The sequence below is a fragment of the Grammomys surdaster genome, unplaced genomic scaffold, assembly GCF_004785775.1.
Source record: "Grammomys surdaster isolate TR1022 unplaced genomic scaffold, NIH_TR_1.0 226, whole genome shotgun sequence".
NCBI lineage: Eukaryota > Metazoa > Chordata > Mammalia > Rodentia > Muridae > Grammomys > Grammomys surdaster.
The window spans coordinates 881,178-908,048 of NW_021604671.1; the positions used below are offsets into that span (position 1 = coordinate 881,178).

A 26,871-nucleotide genomic window follows, 5' to 3' on the forward strand; every position below is an offset into this window, starting at 1 on the left:
CGATTCCCAACTTAAAAGGCCAGTAAATATCTTCAACAAAATTATAGAAGAAAACTTCCCTAACCTAAAAAAAGAAATGCCCATAAACATGCAAGAAGTCTACAGAACTCCAAATAGACCAGACCAGAAAAGAAATTTATCCCGTCACATAATAGTCAAAACATCAAATGCACAAAACAAAGAAAGAATATTAAAAGCAGTAAGGGAAAAAGGTCAAATAACTTAGAAAGGCAGACCTATCAGAATTACACAAGACTTCTTACAAGAGACTATAAAAGCTAGAAGATCCTGTGCAGATGTCATACATACCCTAAGAGAACATAAATGCCAGTCCAGGCTACTATACCCAGCAAAACTCTCAATTACCATAGATGGAGAAACCAAGATATTCCCTGACAAAACCAAATTTACACAATATCTTTCCACAAATCCAGCCCTACAAAGGATAATAGATGGAAAACTCCAACACAAGGAGGGAAACTACACCCTAGTAAGTAATCTTTTAAGAAACCTAAAAGAAGAAACAGAATTCCACCTCTAACAACAAAAATAACAGGAAGCAACAATCACTATTCCTTAATATCTCTTAACATCAATGGACTCAATTCCCCAATAAGAAGATATAGACTAACAAACTGGATATGTAAACAGAACCCAGCATTTTGCTGCATACAGGAAACGCACCTTGGCATCAAACACAGAGACTACCTCAGTGTAAAGGGCTGGAAAACAATTTTCCAAGCAAATGGTCCCAAGAAACAAGCAGGAGTAGCCATTCAAATATGCAATAAAATCAACTTTCAACCAAAAGTTATCAAAAAGGATAAGGAAGGACACTTTATACTCATCAAAGGAAAAAAAATCTACCAACATGAACTCTCAGTTCTGAACATCTATGCTCCAAATGCAAGGGCACCTACATTCATATAAGAAACTTTACTAAAGCTCAAAGCACACATCGCACACAATAATAGTAGGAGACTTCAACACCCCACTCTCAACATTGGACAGATCATAGAAACAGAAGCTAAACATGACAGCTCCGACGCTCTGGCATAGGCCTGGGGGATTAAAGAAAGACTCAGACTCGGGTCATCCGTTATGAGAGAATGCCAATGTCTTCACTGGGCAGGTTCAATATATACACCAAGCCAGAGAAGGAAAAACACAAACTCAGGAAAAAACAGGAACTCAACTGGGGGGCAATGGGATGTCAAGTGTAAATTCCCTTCCTGGGGCATCATCCTTCAACAGGATGTTTTGTTGGATGTCAAGTATAAATTCCCTTCCTGGGGTACCATGCCTTAGTCAGGATGTTTTTGATCTTAGAGGAATCGCAGACTGTTACTTAGTAGACATCAGCACATGGAAAGTCTCAGCCAGGGCATAGCAGCCCTTCGGGGTCCTACAAAACAAAGACATAATAAAGTGATGGACCAAATGGATTTAACAGATATCTATTGAACATTTCATCCTAAAACAAAAGAGTATACCTTCTTCTCAGCACTTCATGGTAACCTACCTCCAAAACTGACCATATGGTCACAAAAGAGGACTCAACAGATACAAGAAAATTTAAATAATCCCATGCATCCCATCAGATCACCACAGACTAAGGCTGGCCTTCAATAGCAACAAAACCAACAGAAAGCCCACATACACATGAAAGCTGAACAGCACTCTATTCAATGATAACTTGATCAAGGAAGAAATAAAGAAATTAAAGACTTTTTAGAATTTAATGAAAATGAAGGCACAACATACCCAAACTTATGAGACACAATGAAAGCAGTGCTAAAAGGAAAACTCATATCTCCAAAAATAAACTGGAGAGAGCATACACTGACAGCTTAACAGCACACCTGAAAGCTTTAGAACAAAAAGAAGCAAATACACCCAAGAGGAGTAGAGGGCAGGAAATAATCAAACTCAGGGCTGAAATCAACCAAGTAGAAACAAAAAGAACTATACAAAGTATCAACAAAACCAGGAGCTAGTTCTTTCAGAAAGTCTTTCTTTCTTCCTTCCTTTCTTTCTTTCTTTCTTTCTTTCTTTCTTTCTTTCTTTCTTTCTTTCTTTCTTTCCTTCTCTCTCTCTCTTTCTTTCCTGCTATTCTTTCTTTCTTTTATTCTTTCTTTTTTCCTTCCTTCCTCTCTTTCTTTCTTTCTCTCTCTCTTTCTTTCTTTCTTTCTTTCTTTCTTTCTTTCTTTCTTTCTTTCTTCCTTTCTGTGTTTTTTATCAAATATAGTCTAACAGGAGTCAAACTGAAAAAGGAAACTTCAGTTAAGAAAATGTCTCCTGTTGTCAAGCATAAGTGGGTGAGGAAGTCCTTGGTCCAATGAAGGCTGGATGCCCCAGTGTGGGGGAATTCGTGGGTGGGTGGGGGCATATCCTCATAGAAGCAGGATAAGGGGGACGGGATAGGGGGTCTATGGGGGGGAATGGAGAAAGAGGATTACATCTGAAATGTAAATAAAAAACCCAATAAAAAAATTTAAAAAAAGAAAATGTCTCCATCAATTGTCTAGTAGGCAAAAGATCACTGAGTATTTTCATGACTGATGATTTACTATTGCAAGTGTCATCCCTGAACAGCTGAAATGAGAAGTCAGTCTGCACAAGATAGTCATTCTATTCCTTCATGACCTCTTCTTCAGTGTCTGCCCCCAAATTCATGTTTGATTTCCTGCCCTGACTATCTTTCATGTACTGTAAGATATAAGATGAAATAAACTCTTTCCTCTCCAAGAAAAAAAGAAAAGAAAAGAAAGAAAAAAGAAAATGTAAATAAAGAAAATATCCAATAAAAGAAAAGAAAAAATGAGAAAATGTGTGGCTTTATTACAAAAGCTTCGTCCTGTCAATGCTCAAATGTGACTGAGGCTGGGATAAGCCCTTGAAATGTTACAAGTTTAGAAACTATTCTGTTTGCACTAGGAAACTGAATTCTAGAAAGGGTATGTAGGCTGTCCAAGACTGCCTAGCTAGAAATTGGCAAACTCTGGCCTGCCTTTAGAAGTGTTTCTAGTTACAACTCTAGATGTCTTCCTCTCAGTATAGCTTCTAGCAGACCACACACCAATCTTTGACATATAATGCAATATAACCCCACATATTGGCTGTTTATGCTTTTGTGTAGTGTTACCATCTGTTTTAAAGAAAAGTTATCTTGACATGGGGTAAAAGCTATACTTATTGGTGAGTATATGGACCGATGTTTAGAATGTCATTAGTGCTTATGCTAGTTTAGTAAATGGTAGAAATCTATCCAGCTACCGAGGGCTAGTGAAGTCATGGGTCTTGGAGGAGAACCTACAACCATTGCCATTTTTACTACACTGCACTATTCTTTGTCTACTGACACAGGCTCCACCCTCAGTGGCCCATGGATATTTACCTGGGCCTGTGGTGGGGATGGGCAGGGGAAGGGTTTCTAAAACCCAGGACCAGCCTGGCAGCAGCGTGGCCAGTATTCTAACGAAGAGCAGAGGACAGCTGTCTTTCTGGCCTTGTCCTTGACAGCTGTCTCTCAAAGGTGACTGGCAGTTCACTATGCGATGAGAGGAGTCAAAACAAAGCTTGAAAATACAGAATCTAGAACCAGCCATGAAGGTGTACCTGAAAGCCCAGTGCCCACATGGCTAAGGCCAGAGGACCCAAGCTCCTGGCTTGCATGAGGTACATAAGGAGTTTTGGGTCACTGTGGGCTGTGTAACAACCAAAATGGCAAACAGAAACAGAGTCTGTGAAAAATTCCTAAATCAGAAGACAGGTCATAAAAAAAAAAAAAAAAAACCAGTGGTGCTCTGCAATATAAAACATTCTCTTCCTAAGTTTTTATTTATTGATCTTGTATATGTATGATGTGTGGCATGGGGTGCATGCTACTGCATGCATGTGAAAATCACATGACACTTTGTGAGATTTGTTCTTTTTTCCAACTTTATGCAGGTTCAGGAATGGAACTCAGCCCACCATGCTGCTCTGCAAGCAACTTTACCTGACAAGCCATCTCATCGGTGAGCCCTAGAAAATACTATTTGTGTTTGTTTGTTTGTTTGTTTGTTTGTGTCTTTTGTTTTGAAAGAGAGTTTATTTATGCAATTCGGGCTGTCCTGGAGCCTGCTATATAGTCCAGGCTGGCCTTGAACTCACAAAGATCTACCTGCCTCTGCCTCCTGAGTGCTTGGATTAAATGGGAGTACCACTATGCCTGACTCTTAGAATATATTCTTAATAAGAGATTTGTAAACACATATTCACTGATATCTTTCAAACTGATTTCTGAAGTTTAGTCTTCGTGATATTACCTTAGTCACACTTATTTTGTTGCAGAGTAGCCTGGTGTTTGCAAGATTAACAAATGGAAACCAATGGACAGGAATCTGTCCTAGCTAGGCTTCAAGTAAGACTTGACCCCAAAAAGAAAGATGTGTTCACAAAAGTGTAAATCTTAAACATAACTCAGTAGTGAACTGTGAAAAGTATCCGTCTTCATTTTCTGTAATAGGACATTCAATTATCAATGAGACCACAGAGTTTAAGAATTATATTCTGAAGGAAGGCTTAACACTAAAGCTTTAGTTTGACAATGACTTGGAAAATGCCATTTTGTATATAGATGGTTTTAGATAACTTACCTTGAGTCATGACCTGGCCACTGCCCTCTTCAAATATCTGCAGCTGTGATTATCTGCAGGACCTGCTCATGATTCTCAACCTCTGTCCAGGAGGTGTGTCATGCTTGTAAGGCTCCACCCCTCCCCACAGACTTCTAGAGGAGTATTGATTATTGGAAGAGATTATTTTATTCTGTGTCATTTATGTCCATGTTTCTGTAAGTATCCCCAATTAAATTTGATGGTTCATTAAATTACCCTTGAGCTGAATCGTTATTTCTGTTGATGGTCTACCTGGGGTGAGTATCTACTTGTTCAACTTTTCTCAGAAAGAAATATCATGCAACAAATGCTTTGGTCTTTCTGTGCTGCACTCAGCCTGACTCATTGGGGTGAACGGTGATGGGCTCAGCAGGTCCTAATTCATGAGCTGATCTGTGAAGTCCTTTAAGGTTTGCCAACTGATATTTTCTTTCTCAGACAGACATTTGGAAGATTATCCTGGTACAAAGTGCTCTGGATCAGAAGAAGCTTGCTGTGTCCATTTTTTCTGAGTCTGGAGTACTTGCATGCACAGAACGCAAGACCATGCAGACAGGATGTTTCATGTAGCTGATACAGATAGTTTGGTGTCAATTTCACATCATAGTTTAGTCTGACTGCATTTTGACTGGTCACAGGCCAGATATAAAATTATTCATCTGTGATCATGCCCATGTCCAGCTTGAGGAGTGTTTAAAAGTTTGGATTTTCAGATCAACCCAAGCAAGGCTGAGCTGCTTCAATTCCAGCACACACTGCTGGAAGACAGGGCCAGAGCTGTTCTCTGAGTGTTGAGCAGATAAGAAAGAGCAAGACATTTTTTGACAGCCGTGCAGTATACTACATTTACATAGAGACCTAGATTTTCTTCTTCCTGCCATGCCTAAATGAGCTAACAGAAAATGAGGGCAATTCCATTAGGCACATCCCTTTTCCTGTTCAGTAACATCAGCACAACTCAGATTAGATGTCAGATCTGGTTAACCGTCCATGCCTCGGTTTGTGTTGGGTACTTTTCTAAGTACTTTTAACGATAACTGATCTTCTTCTTGTGGTAGGAATTGTTTCTGCTCCCATTTGAATGAGAAAATGAAGGCACAGATGCTTGGCAACTTGTCTATGAAATCAACTCTTTTTAAAAGGAATTACCCTCAAATTTACTATTGTTGGCATGCAGTTTTTGACCTACAATGAATCTTAGTTTTTCCATCCTTGTTCTAGAGTCCCTTCTCTCCATTTCTTGGAAAACTCCACTGATTCTTTGCACTTCTATCAATAACAGTGACAAACTAAAGAACTACGTGGGCCATGACTTTGGCTCCACCCCACTGCCTCCTCTCTTACCTTACTTGCTCTGCTCCTTCTTCTTAACCAGCAACCTGTGCTCATGACCCACTTCTTAACCCTATTTATTCTTCAGCCCAACTATCCTGAAACCCTTGCTAAACTTTCTGCAATTGCTAGCTCCTTCCTCCCAGGTTGGTCCCTCCTCCCATCTGGACCACTTTTGTATCTTTTACTCCACGTGCTTCCAGCTTCCACTCTGTCAAGTCAGACTCAGCTTCTTAACTCGCTAAGAGTCAGAAATGTACCACCAACCCATTACTAAGAAAGAATCAAGATTTTTACTTCTGTCAAAAGGTCCTTTGGGAGTCTGAAAAACTTGAAGCTATAGCTACACAAAACTTATCCCTGATCCCAGGAGTAGTTTTCAGAAGCAGGGCTATTGGGGTTGCCAGGCTGAAGCCAAGGCAATAATCAAAAACGCATTGCCAAACTTCCCTGGGACAAGACAGAAAAAAGTCCCTGGTTCTTTGAAACACTATGAAGAAAAGTCAAACTGAAGAAATGTCCGAATTCAGAAGATGGTTTATATGCCAAAAAGGAACAGTGTTTTAAAACTTTGTCCAATATATTGAAGTTCTTATAATTAAATTCCAACACACAGAAATTGAGATAGTACTCATAAAAATAAATAAATATAGGTTCCAGCTTTCACAGAAACCCAAGGGATCCTGACCTCACCACATGGACCAAAGCAAAGAACCAAAGCAAAGGAAAGGTCCATTTCCATCATTTCCTTAACCACCTGGTACAGATTCTATCTTGTGTCAACTTGACACAAACTAGACACACTTGAGAATAGGGACCCTCAGCAGAGGAATTGTCTTTATCAGATTGGCTTGTGGACATATCTGTGGGGCATTTTATTGATTGATGATTGACGTGGGAGGTCTCACCTACTGTGGACCATGCCATTCCTTGGCTGGTGGTTCTAGGTTACATATGAAAGTAGGCTGAGCAAGTTGTGGGAAGTAAGTGAGTAAGCAGCTTTCTGTCAAGGCCTCTGCCTCAGTTCCTACTTTGGCCTGTGACCTGTACGCCAAAACAACTCTTTCCCCCTCACATCAATGTTGGTCATGGTGTTTATCACAGCCATAGAAACCGAACTAAGACACAACTCCAAGGTAAATAGCCAGAGAAGTTTAAGTACCATGTTAGTGCCAACTAGTTGGAAAAATTAAAGCAACTATAGGGTAGAAATGAAGTAGAAAAGTATCCTAGTAGGTAAACATTGCCCTCACATAAATGTATCAGTATCCATAATAACTCAACAGTTTTTCATTAATGCCTCTTTTAATTTTATTTTATGTGCATGGGTGTTGTGCCTGCATGTATGTATGTATACTATGTGCATGCAAGGTGTCCTCAGAGGCTAGAAAAGATCATTGGATCCCCTGGTATTGGAGTTACAGATTGTTGTGAACCACTGTGTGGGTACAGGGGATTGAACCCTGGACTTGTGAAGAAGCAGCTGGTGCTTTTAAATGTGGGCCCATCTCTCTAGTGTCTCTTGAATCACCATCTGGTTTTCACATTTGAAGATGCAATGTGTTCCTTAATCTCATCCACTGAAGTTTGAGACATGTTTTTATTATAAACTATGTATTATGAACCAGGCATTGTTCTAGGCTCTAGAACTACTTCAAAAGACAGTTTTGATTTCTTGAAGGCATTATTTATTGCAGGTAGATAGAACACTTACCCTACTGCACAGACCAAAGACTAGATGACTGTGAAGCAAATTATAAAGGAAATGGGGATGGGGTAGTCTTTCCAACCAGGTCATCATTACTGCAAAAAGTAGGAATCAATAAAACCCAATCATCCGTCCCTCAAACTGTTGAACTATGTCTCTTTCATTCTGTCAGATTTGAATAACACACCTCAGCACTTGAGATAGAACCCATGCCTTCTAGGCAGGAACAGAGCAGCTGAGTCTTGTGCTTCAAGTGTCTAGCTTTGGTAACATCATCTTGGCTCTTCAAGAAACTATGTGAGAAAGAGGTTGACGGTTAGAAAATTAGACAACTCAAGGTTTAACTGTCAGAACAACTCGCTTTGATAACACAGTTCTAAACGCTCAGAACACATTGTCACCTCCTGTCATGATGCTTATAGAACAAGAGCACTTCCCTTATGTGTGGATGTCATAAAGGAAACTTGTAATTTTTCCTTATTTATCTCTCCATCGTTTTCTCAAAAAAGAAACTTTTCTTTATAAATACAAATGACCAGTCTCTTATTTTCAACCTATGTTTAAATTGATACAATGAGAAAATGTGTGTCATAAAGTAAAATCAACATTATCTTAATTGCTATTTTTAATTAACCTGAGTGGATGCTTCAAAAATATATAGCATAGAATACATTTTTGAAAGATACTAGTCAACTATGAAAATATGGTAAATTTAATTTTATAGAATTAATCTCAAATAACTTAGCATTTGAAACTATATTAATCACAAAGCCCCTTCTGTCTCTGCGACATCCCATCAATAAGTTCCTATTTTCCATTATTAAATAGCTTATTCATCTCTTCGTAGTTATATGCAAAACTACTTCATTTTACAAAGTAGTTAATATAATCACTGTGATAAAGGTAGCTAATTGAAAGCACACTAGCCTTTCCAATCAGTATTATATGGCATTACTGCAGGTATCAGATCTACTAAGGTCTTTTTCTTTTGAGACGACATGTGATGGCTAATTTGGTTATCAACCTGTTAACACCTGAGAAGAGGGACCCTCAGTTGAATAATTGCCTCCATCTGATTGGCATGTGGACATTTTCTTGATCACTACATAATGTAGGAGGGCCCAGCCCTCTATATACTGTACCATTCCTAGTCATTCCTAGACAGCTGTATAAGAAATGTAGATGGGTCTGAAGAGATGACTCAACATAAGAGCACTTTCTGTTCCTGTAAAGGATCAGATTTGGTTCTCAGCCCCTAGATGGCAGCTCACAAATTAGCCATAACTCCTGTTACAGGGGACACTGCACATTCTTCTAGTTTCTGCAGGCACCAGACAAGTGTGCAGGCAAAATATTAATATGTATAAAAATAAGGAAATAATTATATTTATATTTATTAATATAAATAAAATTAAGGAAATCATTAAGAGAGAGAGAGAACACGAGCTGAATGTGAGCCTAGGAACAAGACTTTCAGCAGTGTTCCTCCATGGTCTGTTTCAGTTTCAGCTTCAAGCTCTTACCTTGAGTTCCTCCCTTGGTTTCTCACAAAGATAACATGTAAGAAGAAAAAAAAAATCCCCCTGCCCCAGCTTGCTTTAGGCCAGTGTTTCGAAACATCAAAAGAGAAATAAACTAGGATAGCGGATCTTGCTATTTTGTCCACTCTGGTCTTGAACTTATGACTTATGACTTGCCTCAGCTTTCAAGAGATAGTGTTCCATGTGTGAGCCTCATGCCTGGCTTCTCTGGGATTTTTTCACATGATCTTTGTAAATCTTTGCCTATACAAATGTTAAAATTTATAATGTACTTCCATAATACTTCTAAAGCCAAAGACACTTGTGAGTGTGTCTTTCTTTCACTGATAGACAAAGGATTATGCACATAAACACATAAATGCATACCATATATTCAGTGGTGAACAAAATCAAAGGTGCTGAAAAGTGAGAGTGGCCTATAGCTCTTTGTAACACCAATATAAACAGTTGAGAGGTGATTAAAACAACAACTTCCAATATCTTTGCTGAGCAAGGCACAGGGCTTCACACTGGTCACATCAGCAGGCAGGAGGTAGAAGAGTCTGAAGTGAGAGGTCATCACTGGCTACAAAGCAAGTTCCAGGCTGGCCTGGGCTACCTGAGACCCTTTCTCAAAACAGCACATAGACAGCATTTGTACTGTTCACACATCACTAAGAAACTTGGGTTTTGTCTATTCTCTGAAAAGATAGGGCTTTTCAAGTGTTTTGTCATGGGTTTTTCTTGTAAGTAAGTAAAGGTCACTGAATGCATCCAAGTATGATTTTTGTTGTTGTTCAAAGAAAAAGTCCAGAAAACAAACAATCATCTCACTCCCTGGCACACATATCAACTATCCAAAACCACCTAAATTTTATTCTATTTAAGATAGCAAAACCATGATATCTAATCTCTAAAAACAAAAATTACTTCATATATATATGTGTGTGTGTGTGTATGTGTGTGTTTTCATATATATATCAGGTTTCCATAGTATTACTTTACTCAAATAGCTTTCATGAAAAGAAATAACAATTTTTTTCATATTCCTGTTTTAATAAAATTCACAGTTCAACTTAATGCACATAAAGACAACAAGTTATTAATAAAGGCTTTTAAATAGTAAATAAGAATTACAAAACTGAACACAATATCTGACAAACATATTACTAAAATTATATACAGTAGTTACAGTAGTACTGAGATACAATTCACATAATTAAATACTTACTACACAATATTAACCATACAAAAATAATATGCCTAGAAAAAATAAGGCACAGTTTTAAATATTTTATTTACAATATATGATCTTAAAAATTACTGTAACTTATTGTGTCCATAAGGTAAGTAAGAAACTTTCCCTCCTCCTGCAGGACTCCACTTGTAGGAACGCCTGGGATGTCACTTCATGTAGGTTCATATGAAACTAAACGTGTCCATTTTTTACATTAAATATGATTCCAGGCACTTTTTCTTCAAATTATATTTGCATCTTATGAAATGTCTGAAGTGGAAAAGAGAATAAAAATAATAAGAAACTGGTTTTCGAAACACATAAAATATTTTAACACTTTCAATGGTAATATATTATCTTTATTGAAATATAACCCTGAGAAAGCAGGCTGGTGTGCAGACAGAGAGGAAGGGATTTTATAAAGAAGGAAAATGATGATCTTCCTATTAACAGAAAGCAGGTAACACTATAAATGTTCCTAAAACATAACCTTTTGATAAATAATCTGAAACAGGGCTGGTTCCAAAGCTATGCATGCTGGCTGCTCCTCCAGGAAATCTAGTTCAACCCACATGGCAGCTCACAGCTCCAGTCCCAGGAATGTACATGGGCAAAACCCATACACGTCAGATAAAAGTAAATAAAATCTCAAACATATAGTAATCTGAAATAGACATTTACACAGAATATTACAAAAGAAATCACTGAACCTCAAAACCGTTTTAAGTTTTGATTTTTTTGGGCAGAGTCTCCTATCAGAACCTGATACAAACACAAATGCATGCTCTACCATTAAGCTACATCCCAAGTCCCATGTTTTAAATAATACAATGTTAGGACAGGAACAAGCCCAATTATTGTATTAATCTAAGAACTTCCTGTAAACTTTCAAGTATATAAAATATATTAAAAACCAAGAAAGGGAAAAATATGGATTCATTCGGGTCATTTCAATAGCCAAATATATTTTCTTTTTTTTTTATAAATAATTTATTTATTTTGAACATGAAATGCTTTTTTATAGCATGTTTTACAAGGGGAGGGGGTAAGAGGGGCCAGGTGGTGGAAAAGTACAAAATCTTCTTGGCCTGTGCCTTGAAACATGTCATGGTCTATACGGTACACTGCCTTGAATTATGATCTACCTGCTGTTCTTCAGAAGATATGGTACACTGCTTGAGTTATGGTCTCCCTGCTATTCTTAAGAAGATATGGTACCCTGCTTTGAGTCTATCTGCAGTTGCTAAGCAGGATCTTGCAGTTGCCAAGCTTCAGAGGACATTGTGCAGGTGGGGAAAGGTAGGGGGTGAGGGTAAGGGCGAGGGTCCTGGCTTCTGGCATCTCCCCCTTCTCTGTTTAGTTAGAGAAGGCATCTTATGATCAATCCCAACTATGTGAATTTTGAATTTGGATGTCTAATTATGGGGGGTCTTAGACAAGTTCACAACCCCAAAACACTGATGTGAGACGAGTCACATCGATGGTCGAAGGTTTTAGGCTGTCGACGATGGGCAACGTCAAGGGACTCCGATGTGGGTGAAAGGAGGGTGAGAGCCCTGTCTTAGGCCATGTAGGCTGCACCCACTCCCAGCACCACGCACTCCTTTTCGGCTGCATTGGGTAGGCCCCTGGGAAGTGGACCTACAATAATCCCATCATTGGGCAAACTCACAGCCATCCTAGTCCCTTGTAAATGTTCAATTTACCAACCATTTGTCAGTTTGGGGTGTAATATTGTCATAAAGGAAGGCTCCCCAATGTTAGCGGCCATATCAAGGGCGGCCTTGGTTTAGGAAAAAGCCAATTTTTGTTGTGATGATCAAGAGGCCAAGCTCTCTATCGAGAGAAACGGGGGCAAAGCCAGGCATACCAGGAACCCTTCTGGAGGGCATGGAAGTCTAGTGGTCGACCGTAGGGGGGAGGCAGGGGAGCTGGACCGTATAAATCTTTCGCCTTTTACCAAATGTATTTTCTTATGTACTAATGGTTTGAAAATTCAAAAGGGTTGCGACAGCTTGGAAGCAGTCAATTGATATAATTTATCAGTGGATACTAAAGGAGTTAGCACAATTTCTTCATCTAATGCAAGGGAAAATTTTGTGGCTGTGAATATTCAAAATTCACAGTGCTTATTGTTTCTAATTTGCAATGACTGCTTTAAAATAATAAGAATAGCAACAAGACAGCTTCAACTGATTCACCACATACAACCACAATTTTAATTATTTTTCATGATAGCATTTTAGTATTACTTGTGAAACTATACAGTTTATTATTTTCAACACAGGAAAGTTTCAGCATCTCCTAAGTCTGTGAGGTGTGCAAACATTTGAGATAGATTTAGTTACACGGGCCAATGTAAGATGCTTGGAAATATTTCTAGGATACAGGTAGTTGTAACTTCTACACCCCACCTTCTTGACCAGAAGAACCAAGTTCCTTGTATGGAATTGCCTATGGCACTGATTGCAGACTACCACCCCACCACCAACAACAACCCAATTGACATTGTACCATACTGGAAAAGAACTCAGATTAGAAACAGTCATGTATCAAAACCAGTAGTCTCTTTCAGTGTTTTGTGTAGAGTCTACATTTATAAACTAGAATTATAACTTATCGGGGTTGGAGAGGTAGCCCAGTGGTTAAGAACACTGGCTGTTATCCCAGAAGACTCAAGATCAGTTCCCGGTGCCTACATGGCAGCAACTGTCTGTAATTCCAGTTTCAGAGGATCTGGCACCCTCACACAGACATACATGCAGGCTAAACATCAATCCACATGAAAATAAATAATTTAAAAAATAATTGCAATTTCTATTGAGCTGTTATGATTTTACAAATAAATACTTTCCTTCCTTGGGCTCCTAGAATGATTGATCCAGCATACAACTTTGAGTTTAGCTTTTCACTTTGCCATGTAATAGGCTGAAGTACATGATTTCTTTATCACTTAACTTTCCTTTATGACTTTAGTTTGTTTTTGAGACTGACTTTTGCTATATTGTCAAGGCTGCTCTTGAACTCATTTTGGCTTCTATTTCTCTAGTGCTGGGATTACAGCATACACTGCCATGACCACCTAATTGTTCTTTCTATCTTGCCAGAATCCTCTATTGTTTTTATGTGTACTACATAAATTAAAGTTTTAAAGCCTACTATTTTTCTCTAGTATGTATTTGACCATTTAAGATGAACCTGTTAATAGTTGTTCACCTGTATATCTGCGTATTGCTCCTGTATGATAAGAAAACGAGACTGAAAACTATTGAAGTATTTTTGACCACTAAGTTCTGGTAAGGCTTTGAGAAAAACTATTTATATTCCTTAATGTAACTGCTTAAAGGACATTTTTTTCTTTTTATTGGATATTATATTTACATTTCAGATGTTATCCCCTTACCCCATCCACTCCCCTCCCCGCCCAGAAATCTCCTATCCCATCCCCCCTCCTCCTGTGTCTATGAGGATGTGCCCCTACCTACCCTCCACTGGCACTTCCTCACCCTCGAATTTCCCCACACTCAGTGTACAGCCTTCATGTGACCAAGGATCTCCTCTCCTACCTATGCCCTACAAGGCCATCCTCCCCTACATATACAGCTGGAGTCATGGGTCCCTCCCTATGTGCTCCCAGGCTGGTAGTTTAGACCCTGGGGAGCTCTGTTTGGCTGGTATTGTTGCTCTCCATATAGGGCCACGAACCCTTTCAGCTCCTTCAGTCTTCTCTCTCACTCCTCCATTAGGAACCCCTTGATCAGATCAATAGTTAGCTGTGAGCATCTGCCTCTGAATATGTCAGACTCTGGCAGACCTCTAAGGAGACAGCTATAACAGGCTCTTGTCAGCATACACTTCCTGACATCCATATCACCATCTACCTTTGGTGACTGCACATGGGATGGATACCCAAGTGAAATCGTCTCCAGATGGCCCCTCCTTCAGTTTCTGTCCCACACTTTGTCTCCATATTTGCACCCTTGAGTATTTTGTTACTCCTTCTAAGAAGGACCGAAGCACTCACACTTGATCTTCCTTCTCCATGAGCTTCATGTGGTCTGTGGGTTGAATCTTGGCTATTTCAAGCTTTTCGGCTAATATCCACTTATCAGTGAGTGCATACCATGTGTGTTCTTTTGTGATTGGGTTACCTCACTCAGGATGACATTCTCTAGTTCCATCCATTTACCTAAGAATTTCTCGAATTCATTGATTTTAATAACTGAGTAATAATCCATTGTGTAAATATACAAAATTTTTTGTATCCATTCCCTTAGAGGACGTTTTAAATTTACTCAGAAAACACCACATTGAGATAAAGTTTGAACCAGAGTAAAAAAAGCATTAGTAAGTTCAGCAGCTGTTGTGTTATGTTAAGATTAGCTCCCTGGCTTCTTGGACTCTTCAAATTTTTCTGTTGACGTCTTTTTTGTTTAAGTTTTTGTTGTTGTTGTTGTTGTTATTGTTGTTGTTGTTGTTGAGACAGGGTCTCACTAATAAAGTAATGGAGGTCACCTTCAGACCCTCCTGACTTAGTTTCTTGGATGTCAGAATTGTGAATTAGGGATTACAGGCAACATTCTCTTGAGACAGACTCATAGGGCTGCTGGCACAATACAACTCAGTGGTAGAGAGAATGGTTTCCTCCTGTGTGCAGACCCTGCATTTGATCCTCACCACCACAGAGAGGGCAAGGTGGGTGGAAGGAAAGGAAATGAGGAATAGAAATATAGGCTTAATAGATAGATAGATAGATAGATAGATAGATAGATAGATAGATAGATAGATAAATACTCACAGAACACTTTTCCTAGGTCTGGGAGCACAGTGGACTCACAGCTAATCTTGTCAGCAATCTAGCACATCTTTTATAATCTAGAAAAGCCATTTAAAGGTAATGATACATATAATTAATTGCTATGAATTAGAAAGAAATAACATTAGTCACTGATTTGTGTAACAACCATAGTTTTAAAAGCACCTAGCATATTAGATGCTTAACATGGGTTTTGTCATTCATTCTTCTGAAAACATAAGGAAATTTGACGCCTTCAGTTTAAAATGAACAAATAGCTTCAAATGTGACTTAACTCGAAACAGCTAAGAGTTTATTTCCCCAAACTGCCCTTTCTCCACCAAACTATGCTGTTAATCAGTGTCTTTGCCTTGAGTTTTTGGTTGGTTAATTGAGTTGTTTTTTTGTTTGTTTGTTTGTTTTGTTTCATTTTGTCAACATGATACAGATTAGAATCAACTGGGCAGAGGAAACTTACTTGAGGAATTGCCTCCATTAGATTAATAACTGGTTAATAACTGATGTGGGAGGGCCCAGACCACTGGGGGTGATGCCACCCCCGGGAAGGTGGTTCTGGGATATATAAGAAAGCCATGTAGAGTAAGCCAGTAAGCAACGGCTCCTCAATGGCCTATGCTTCAGTACTGGTTTTGAGGTTCCTACCTTGGCTCCCATAATCAGTGGACTGTGATGTGAAAGTGTAAGCTGAAATAAATCTTCCTTCCCTGATCACTATTGGTCAGTGTTCTATCATAGCAACAGAGAAGCAAACTAGAGCAAAACTACTGTGTTTAATTTTTTTCTAGTCATTAAATGTAAGGATTTAAAAAAAACAAAATAAAAATCTAACTCAACACCCTAAGTAAAGTTAAGTACTCCTCAAAGTCATCTAGCTGACAAGGAATACAATGCTCAAAAGTTACTCACTTTAAAAGGAATTTTCAGATTTAGAAAGGAATTTGAAACAGGTGATTCAGCTAACCATATGATATCATAACTGGGCATTTTGAATGATAGCCCTTTAGTGCTATGTTTGGAATTATTAACTCCAGTAACTTAAGTATTCAAAAGAGCTTATTGCTCAACAGGCTATCATCATTCACAAAAACCCAGCACACACTGTACAAATGACATGATATAAACAACATTTATTTCAAAATAACTTAGGAAGGGATGGTGACTTGCACTTCATAGACACCTCACTTTTTTTTCATTTATGTGAAAAAGTATTTTATTTATACCAAGGAATTTGAATAATGATAAACTGTTTCAGTCCTGACAAACATTCTGGTCTTTAGGAAAATCTGGCTGTTTTTAGATTTGGAACTATTCCCAACCATAATATGATCTCTCATTCCTTATAGTTTCAACAGTACACACAACCTTGAGTACTGAAGGGTTATAAATAGCATCTCATCCAATGTTTAGTCTATTATGTCCCACCCAAAGACAGTTGAAGCATGAAATTATATGCACTTATTGTTGAGTAACTTATTTTTTTTTCTTCTAAAGTTTTCCCAGGCAACTTACAAGCTGGCATTGAGCAATCCCTGGTATTGTGATAAAGTCGATGGAAGTGTTTGCGACATTCAGCTGAAAATGTGACAGGCCCTGGAAAATGGGAAAGAATGCTTATTATAAACAGAGGCATGTCTTCCAAACAAATTGCTAGCACTCTGTAGATGGAGATGGTGTAACTGTAGTTTCCATCCTTCCTGCCCTTTAAAGAACTAGCCTAAGAATTCCTCCCTTTACTCGGACTCTGTGGGAGGCAGTGAACTTTGATTTAAGTTCACTTCGCATTCTCAGTATCTCACATCATGGAACCTTCTGACTAGTAGAACTCTAGAATAACTGAAAGGCAGCAGCCCAGACTGAAGGAAAATCTGCAAAGAGCCAACCAAGATAGAGTGATTTTGATTTCTTTGACATTTTTTTTAACTTAATGGGAAGTAATTCTTCTAATGATGACATTTATTTTTAATTGTAGTAATGTGTGCTCATTAGTGTAAGGATTATTGCAAAGGGGGCAGGGTCTTGAAACTGCACCAAAACATTTCTCCTTCCACCTGGCCCACAGTCAGCTCCCCAACACTCAGTAGCCACACTTCTTTCTCTTGGGCTGGTTCCACTCCCTGTTAGAAGCTCTTCTTGGCAGATATCCCATGGTCCTAGTGTCTCTAACATCTTGGGGTCTCCAAGGAAATTCAAACTTTACTTTCACAGCTTCACACAATGGCCTCTCTGAGCCTCCTTGCAGGGACACCCCTGCCTAGCTTTCATGTATGGGGGCCATACCTAATCAAACCACCACATCATCTGAGAAGGCTTGCAGTGGGAGTGGGATGTGCTTTAAAGGAGAAGAGTATGGCCATGAGGAACCCACTGAGCCAGACAATAGTGGGAGAGAACAGGCAGATGGTGTGGATGGACAAGGGTTGAAGGGTAAACTTAGGAAGAGCTGCATTTGGCCAGTGGACTGGAAAGGTATGGGAATAAATCAGATGCCCAACGGCCTTCAGGGATACACTGAAGGATTTAGATTAAGCTTCAGCCAAGGCAGCATTGAGGTTTAATAAACAGGAAAGAGATGAGCATATGTCACGCTCCTCTCTCTCTCTCTCTCTCTCTCTCTCTCTCTCTCTCTCTCTCTCTCTCCCTTTTGAGTCCATGTAAGCTACTTGTATGCATGTTTTCTGGGTTTACTGTTTGACTCCAGACAACAAATTGGTGTGTTATTCCCAGATGAAGAAAGTTACTCCCAGCTTTCCTCAGTTGCCTGTAGTTCTTTGTACAGGGTTCTTTGTGCAGGGTTGAACCGTTGTGGCCATTTCCCAGTTTGGTATATTTGTTGGTGTCCTCCTTGTTCAGCCCATATTTTAGTGGTCAAGTTGGTAATATTTTATGAGTGTAGCTTCTGATGTCACAAGGAAACAGTCTCATAGCAAGGTCCTTGATTCTTGGGCTCTTAAAATCGTCCCACCCCCTTTTCTGCAACGTTTTCTTAGGTGTTGGAGTATTTCGTAGATACAGTCTATGGCATGCATAAGAATAGATGCTAGAGTGTCTTATGACACAATTTTGCTCTTCATATTAATGTTGTGAATCATTTTCAATTTATTGTCCATGTTCTAGAAAAGCATATGATTATATGCGCACACTGCTCTCACTTCTCTACAGCTAACAATCTCAGCTGTCTTTTACTATGTTACACACCAGGCTTGTAATAGGAGAAAGACATGGTTTTCCCTATATGTTTTTTTCTACTTATTCAAATCTGAGAGTTGTATCTGTTAATTATCATATTTAATTTAGTTTTTATTTTTTTCCGAGACAAGGTGTCATGTGTCATGATCCTCTTTCTCAGACCAAGTAGTAAAATTACAGTTCAGTGCAAACACACCTATTTGTTAACTTTCTTTCGTTTTGTTTTTTTTCTCGTAGATCAATACTTTATTCAGCCATCATTACAGAAGGTTCTGCTTACACCAGATGGGAATAAATACAGAAACCCATAGCCAGACTTTACACATAGAGAGTAAGACCTGGAACACTCAGCCCTAAATGGGATGTCTCCATCAACTCACTCCCTTCAGAGCTCAGGGAGCCCTGCAGAAGAGAAGGCAGAAAGATTACAAGAGCAGATGGGATGGAGGACACCAGGAAAACAAGAAAGACCCTCTAAATCAACTGAGGAAATATGATCTCACAGAACTGAAGTAGCACACACAGGACTGGGTCTGCACTAGGTCCTCCAAGTATATATGTTATAGCTTTCAGTATAGTATTTTTATGGGAGTCCTGAATGTGTGAATGAGTGTGTCTCTTATTCTTTTTTTTCCCCTGTGTTGGGTTTTTTCTTTTCTTTTTTTATTATTTATTTTTATTTATTTTTTAAAATCAAATCGTAATTTTTACTTATCAACACAGGGGTTATAAACACAAAAAGGCAGGATGTGGGGAAGGGTATGACACCTTAGTGTGGGTGTTCACGGGGAGTACAGATATCTTTCAGAACAGAGTATCGGTTGGGTGAAGGTTCAGGGGACAGGTCACTATGACTCTGCCTATGATTCCCTTGTCCTTATCTAAGTTGGTATTATCCGCCAAGGCTACCTATTTACAAGGTCTATGACTACTCAAGATGGTAAATTTCCACAAAAGCTGCCTGTTAACAGTAGTTTATAGCCATCTGTTTCAATGTTTTTCCACAGAGACCCAAGAGTTCGTGTTAGTATACATGTATGACAGGCCTGTTGCTGATTTTAGGCCTATGGCTGATTTTAGGCCTTCAGTGTATAAGCAGGGCTGCCCCTGACATCTCCTCCCTTCTCTAGGTATAGAAGGGCTGTGGTGATTCTAATCATGAGAAGGCGGGGATAGAGGCCTGACCTCCAGTAATTGAAGGGGACTTTGTAATGGCTCCAGTATTTGTTAACTTTCAAATGATGTTGCTGAGTATCTTACAGAGACACCTGCAGATAAGGAAGTAGCCATGTTAAAGTAGGTGTGGCCTTGCTAAAGAAAGTGTGTCACTGTGGGGGGCAGGATTTAAGGTCTCCTCTGCTCAAGCTACACTCAGTGTGTCAAACATTCTCCTTCTGCTGCCTAATATAAAACTCTCAGCTAGCTCCTCCAGCACCATGCCTGAGGCTCAGAAACAGGATTGGAGGAGCATTTCACAGGTAATGCCTTCCTGCACTCTGCCATGCTTCTCACAGTGATGATAATAATGAACTGAAACTATAAGCCAGCCCCAATTAAATGTTTTCCTTTATAAGAGTTGCTTTGGTCATAGTATCTCTTTACAGCAACAAAACCCTAAGACACATGATTCTCAGTAAATCATTCTTCCTATTTTTCTGTAAAAAAAAAAAAAACTTTATATTTTATTACTTATTGCGTTCTGGTGCATATTACAGTTCATACAAGTTAATAGCAGTTGACTGAAACACAGAAGAACTACAAGCGTCTTCTAGACAATAATCTCCATAGCTCCATTTTCTAAGACTGGATTCTATATAAAGTCTTTTTTTTTGGAACTGAGTCACTGAAATAGCATATTCTTACCTGTGAAATGCTTTATGAATTTGTCTTTCAAGGTCAAGTCTCTTGGGAATATTTCTGAAAAGAAAAAAAAAAGACTTTGTAGTTTACAGGATAGATTTCCACTATTAAAACATAAATATAGCACTAAACACATAGAACCATGTAGTGTGCATAGCTGATCTCAAATCCCTTGCTCTGGCCCTAATGATATTCCAGGGTTCTATAGCTCTGGCAGAACTTCCTGCTTTCTCTACAGCTCCCCCAGGGAACCCTACAGACCACTCACAAATGTAGATACACCTGAATGCTGGACTTTATGGCTACCCAGAGCTCCTTCAATCCTGTTTCTGAGCCTCAGTGAATAGCAGCATTCTTTAGCCCTTGCATAGCTCTGGTGGTTTGAATGACAATGGCCCACAATAAGCCCATGGGGAGTGGCACTATTCAAAAGTGTGGCCTTCTTGAAGTAGATGTGGCATTGTTGGAGAAAGTGTGTTACTAGGGCATGGGCTTTGAGGTCTCAGAAGCTCAAGACAGGTCCAGTGGTTTACTTGCTCTTCCTGCTGACTATTGATCCAAATGTAGAACGCTCAGCTACCTCATCAGTACCATGTCTGTCTAGGTGCCACCATGCTTCCCATCATGATTATAATGAACTAACCCTCCGAACTGTAAGTTACCCTCAGCTAAATGTTTTCCTTAAGAGTTGCTGTGATAATGGTATCTCATCACAGCAATAAAACCCAAACTAAGACAATAGCCTACTTCAAATAGTCATCCTTAACTTGACTTTTTCCTCTCCACTCCATCAGACTATGAGTGAATTTGCATACTCCGTCTTCGAACTCCATCTAGATTCTTGCAATTCTATTGTCTACTAACTCTGGCTGGTGCAGCTATCATACTTCTATGACTGTGATTAGACAACAGCCTCCTAACCTGTTTTGTTTTCCCTATAATTCTTTCTCCAGAATAGCAGCCAGAGCAAGTGAGCTGAGATGCTCTTGAGGTCATTCATGAGACTGATGTACTTACATGGCTTTAGCTTGGAATGAAGCACAGCTTAAAGAACAGGCTTCATTTTAGGCTTCACTGGTACTCACTAAAACATGCCATTCAGAAAATGTAGTTTATAAAATCTACTATGAACACACACATATTTGTAGTAGAGGAGGAAATACACTTAATGAATACTTAAGCCTTGGCGTCTGTTGCCAGTTGTATATTTACTTTTTTCTTGCAAAACAAAAGCACCCCCCAAGATTTGCACTTATTTATTTTGTGTATGCTAGTATGTGTAATATAGGATGTATATGGTGGTCAGAGGACAAATTGCAGGGTTTTGTTCTCTCCTTCTAGCATGTGGGTCCCAGATATCAAACTCAGATCATCTGGCTTGACAGCAATCACCCTTACTCACTCGGCCCTCTTACTGGCCCCTGCCAGTTGTACATTTAGACTTATTATATTTTCCTTACATATTGACTTCTTTATAAACCACAGATACTATGAATGAAGTATGGAAGGCATATTTGTCACCCTGGATGAATCAGAGTTCATGGAGACTGAGCAATGTTGATGGAGTCTCAGGGGAAGGAATAGCCCTTTATATCCCAGGAGGTAAGGAATGTGTGAGAATCTTTCTTGTAGAAAAGCTACCTTTGCTAGCAGTGTGTAAGATCAGAGCATGAGTGTAAGAAAGGAAAGAAGGCAAGAGTTCAGGGATCCAAGCTCGCTTCTGTGTGACAGTGATCACTGACATTTTAGAAATAATCAAACACTAGTTGTTTGGTGCTGAATGGATAAGAGCATTTACTGTGCAAGCATTAAGACCTAAGTACGAATCTCCAGTTCCCAAGTAAAATGCTTATCATTGATGTTCTAACCTATAATCCCATCACTGAGGGGAATAGACAAACCATGGGTACTCACTGGCTGGCTGGCCAGCCTAACGAAAGAGCCACACTTCTGATTCAGAGGAAATAAGGCAGAGAATGATTGGCAGAGTTGCATAGTGTCTTCCTCTGACTTATACATGTATACACATTTGTATACACACCTGAACAATCACATGAACATGTAGAAACACTGATATAACACACATAGAAATAATAAAAACTATTTGATACTATTTGCATAGTCTGCAAATTACGTATGTGATAAGAAAATGATATCAAATGGATTGTTTCTTACTTCTTTCTACATGTTCCACTGGCCAGTGGGAGCATCTAGGAGCTTCTTGTAAGTACAACATCAGACTGTTTTCCAATAGAATGTGGTATGTTTGGAGCAGTTCCCATGTTGTATGCAGTGTCTATGTCTGCTTCAGATCTACAGAGGACTAGTAGAGTAATTGGCCGCTTTCTCAGACTCTAAATATAGAAAAAATGGATGCATTTCCCTTAAGAAATGACACAATCCAGTCAGCCTTGTAATCTGTGGTTCTTGCATCTTGAGGCTTAACCACTGTATACTGAATAGTTGGGGAAAATATGTCTGAATTAAGGGTGTACAGACCTTTCACTGGTCATTAATCACTAAGCAATGTTTAATAATACTATTTACGTAGTATTTAAGTGGTATTTAATATTATAAGTAACCTAGAATAAGTCCAAGCATTCAGGGGGCATGTATATGTTATATAAAAATACTACAGCAGTTATATAAAGGACTTGAGCTGCTGTGGCTCATGGCAATCACAGAGGATTTTGGAATCAATCCTCTATAGATATCAAGGAGAGACTGTACTGCTTTAGCTTCCCAGAGTTAACACAACAAAATTTCAGAAACCAGATGCCAAACATTACCAGAAACTTATTGTCTAACAATTCTGGAAGCCAAAAGTCTGAGATCAGGATGTCAGCTGGGCAGTTCTCTGTGTAGGCTCAAGAGAAATCTCTCTCCAGTCCATTTTCGGTTTCTGTGGTTCCCAGAGCTCCTGGCATTCTGGGGTGTCACTAAAGTCTTGTTTTTGTCTCCATAGGGTACTACTCTACTTTATCTCTGGAGCTTCATATAATCATCATCTTGTAAGGATTCCTGTAAAGCTGAATCAAGAGTCCTCTCTTTTATACGCTGACCTTACTTTAACTAGCTACATACCCAATGACCCTACTTCCCAATAGAGTCATGTTCCCTGTGGCTCAGGGATAGAACATATTTGGAGAGAATATACAGTTCAACTCATGTGGAAATCTGAGTCCACTAAATAAACTGAATTTTATGATGTGAGAGTCTATTACAATTCTTTAGGAAAGAAACTAGCATTGGTCAACCTGTTTACTGTGTACTGTAAAGATCTACCAACCTGCAAAGTTCCCCAACGAATGATCCTCTAAACAGGACATGTTCCATCTTCATTGCTACTATTTTATCATTTCATTTGACTCTTTCAAACATTTACATAATATAAAACTTGTTCTAGGTCACTTAGACTATTTCTGAGTGTTTTGGTCACAATGGTTAGGTTTACTAGTTTTCTAAAAGCTCTTGAAAACAAAGAATAATTATTTGAGAAGTCCTTTTCTCCTTACAACTATCATTAAAGAGACAGAGTTCCTAATACTATGAAAAACAGAATATTTAAGATCTCTATTAGTTTTAAGAGAGTGTTTATTTTCATTTTTGTTTTTCTTTGGTAAACTCATATACAAACACAATAAATGTAGATTATATTCATTCCATTTCTCTCTCCACCTCATACAGAACATCCTCATCCCTCTCACATCTTTAAGAGTGCTATATTTTTATTTTAGTCATTTTAAAATGTATGGGTGTTTTGCCTACATGCATGTCTGAGTGCTGCATGCATGTCTGGTGCCCAAGGAGGCCAGAAGAGAATGCCAGATCCCCTAGGACTAGAGTTATAGATAGTTGTGAGCTGCCATGTTGGTGCTGGGAATCCAATCCAGGTCTTGTGGGAAAGCAGCCAGTTTTATTAACCACTGAACCATTTCTCCAGTCCAAGACTGCTATATTTTTAAATAACTTTTTTATTATTAAGCAGGTTTAGCAGTCCAGAGAGTTTTATACTCTTTGGTATTCCTAAGCACTCTACACCACACATCTTTTTTGATCACTGCACATCGATTTATTGCAATTAGTGAACTTGTACAAATACTTGATCACCCAGCAAGGTCTATATTCTCTGAATTTTCAGGTAGGCTTGCTTTTTATTAACACTTCCACCTTAGGGTCTCACATTACAATCATCTTGTCTTCTTGGGGTCTTCTAACTCTCATGGTTTTTCAATGTTTCTTTTTGTTGTTGTTACTGTTTTGAGACAGGAGGCTCAGCTGATCTGGTTACTATCTATGCTAGGCTAGCCTTCAACTTGTGATTGTCATACCTCAGCCCCCCTGAGTTCCCTGATTTCTAATATCACAATCTGATATTTTCCAGGGTTTGGGTGTCTTCAACAATTTTATGTAGTCCTGGCAAAGAATTTAGCAAAATGTCCTTTTGATTTGTGCTTTTCTTATGATTAGACTGGAGTTATGGATTTAAGAACTATCTCATAGTTAAGATATCATGTTAATCTAATCAAGTATACATATAGTCAGCATAATTGTAGTTGCTGATGTTAACATTTTTTATCTGGTGTAAGTAGCATTTATCATGCGTGTCTCCGTGGCAGAGTTTCTGCTTGCCCTTCTCTAGAAAGCTGTAACTATTCTATCTGAATGTTAGGGAGACTGGTTCTTTCTTCTCCTCAGCATGCTTATGTGAACAATTTAGAATGCTACATGGGACATGTCTCCCCCAGGCGGTCATCTATTTATACCAGTGTGGACCCATAGATGTTTATTTTTCGTTGGATTACATTCTAACACTGCTTTCTTTATTCTCTTGATGAAATAAAAAGGATCCAGTTTGGGCCACTTTGTTTTTGACATGTTTGACATTTTGTAGGAGTTTGGCCATTTTTATTGTTTTATATATAACTTTCTATTTTCTAGCTCTCCTGTAGCCACTAGGCTCATCTAGTGTAACTACCTGCCCAATTCCTAACCCTGGAATTGAGTTTGTTGACAGGGAAGCCTTGCTCCTTTAATTGCAAATGGTACTGAGTGTTTGGATGGATCATTCTACTGAGATATGTTGCTTCTGTGACTTCTTAGCTGATATAAAGAAGTATACGGCATTAAGGAGTGACCTGACTTTAATATGTTCAGTATTTAAATTACTTTTACAGTTTCACTGGGGTGGTAGATAGGATATATTTTTAAGATGTATGGCAATAGGGCATGTACTCACCTTCTGATATGTTAAACACCTTATTTTATGGTTCCTTAGTCATGGTGTTTGTTTGTTTTTTTATTTGTTTGTGGTGATAGAAAAGGAATTAAGACAACACAGTGTACAAGAGCAAAAGTTTGAGTTTTCTGTGGTGCTGAGGGCTATATAGGAAGAATAACAAAGGGCTTTATAACTCATGGGATTCAGCTCACCACTTACCACTGCCACAATGACTATGCCTTAGCGTGGCATGACTCCAAGGACCATATGTCCTAAGGACTTCATGCTGCTATGAAGTTCCATTCTGCCTGTTGCCCTCACATCCCTCTTGATCTAAGAATTGTATGAAATCTTTAACGGGGCTTCCAGCCCCTCACTGGGCAGTATGTCTGCCACTCACAGTAATAATGCTTGATCTCTTTCATGCATTGCTGCTGGAACAATTAGTGATTCAATCACTACCCTAGAAAAGAACTTAGAGACCTAGATTGTCAGCAGTGACCACCAACCTTAGAAAATAGTTAGAAAAATAAAGTTATTAGTGAAGCTAGGTTGAGATATTTTTACTACTGGCTAGAAAATCTTAGGGAAGAATTCAAAGTTCAGAAAGGCACACTCTTATTAGTTAAGCTGGGGGCCTTTTATGGTCAGGGAACAAGAACAATGGCAGCATTGGCTGACTTGACTGTCATTGGTGATTGATTTCTTATACCTATTGTTTCCCTTAGCTTTCTGATATGATTTAATAAGAATTACTGAAGAGTAGATATGCATTCTGAGGATTTAAAATAGCTATAACTGATTTTTATATAAAAATTTAGATTTGTGATTATTTTAAGATTCTTATAAGATTACTTTTAAAGGTAAATAATAAAATAATTACTCTTTTCTTTGTAACTGGAAATTGCTGCCTGAGAAAACTACCTTGTTTGGTTACACTTTGTTAATCTATAACAAGTTGCTTAAGTTATGAATATACATGGGTTAGGAATAATTTGTTTTCTTTACCTGAACTATTTAATGTTGTTTCTTGTAAAGGTATTGGGATACATACTGGCTTTTTCATAGGCATTCATTAGAAGAAAACTAGGATGTAATCACATTGTGATTTTATACTGCTTAAAAGATTTTGCTGGGATATATATGCTTTAGAAGAAAAAGATAAAGTGTAGGGTTTGGAACATTGTTTCTTTCACTCATCAACTATGAATATCTATGTATATATTTGTATGACAATATGTTGGAACTTTGTTCCATGCATCAAATCTGTATGTATATGTAAAGCTTGTCTAGGTGTGTGTTAGAACTTGCTCCATCCACCAATTGTGTA

General features: G+C 38.6%; 1 protein-coding gene across 1 annotated transcript in view; it reads right to left on the minus strand.

Moving 5' to 3' along the window:
* Window positions 1-10,269: 10,269 nt before the first annotated feature.
* The window catches only part of Alkal1 (ALK and LTK ligand 1), a 46,003-nt gene continuing 29,401 nt past the window's right edge, over window positions 10,270-26,871 (minus strand). The window contains exons 2-5 of the mRNA XM_028773392.1: window positions 20,324-20,377; window positions 16,784-16,864; window positions 15,257-15,333; window positions 10,270-10,728 (exon numbers count right to left, since the gene is read on the minus strand). Coding sequence (XP_028629225.1) covers window positions 15,269-15,333; window positions 16,784-16,864; window positions 20,324-20,377 — 200 coding nt within the window. The 3' untranslated portion in view covers window positions 10,270-10,728; window positions 15,257-15,268. The remainder of the gene's footprint in view (window positions 10,729-15,256; window positions 15,334-16,783; window positions 16,865-20,323; window positions 20,378-26,871) is intronic.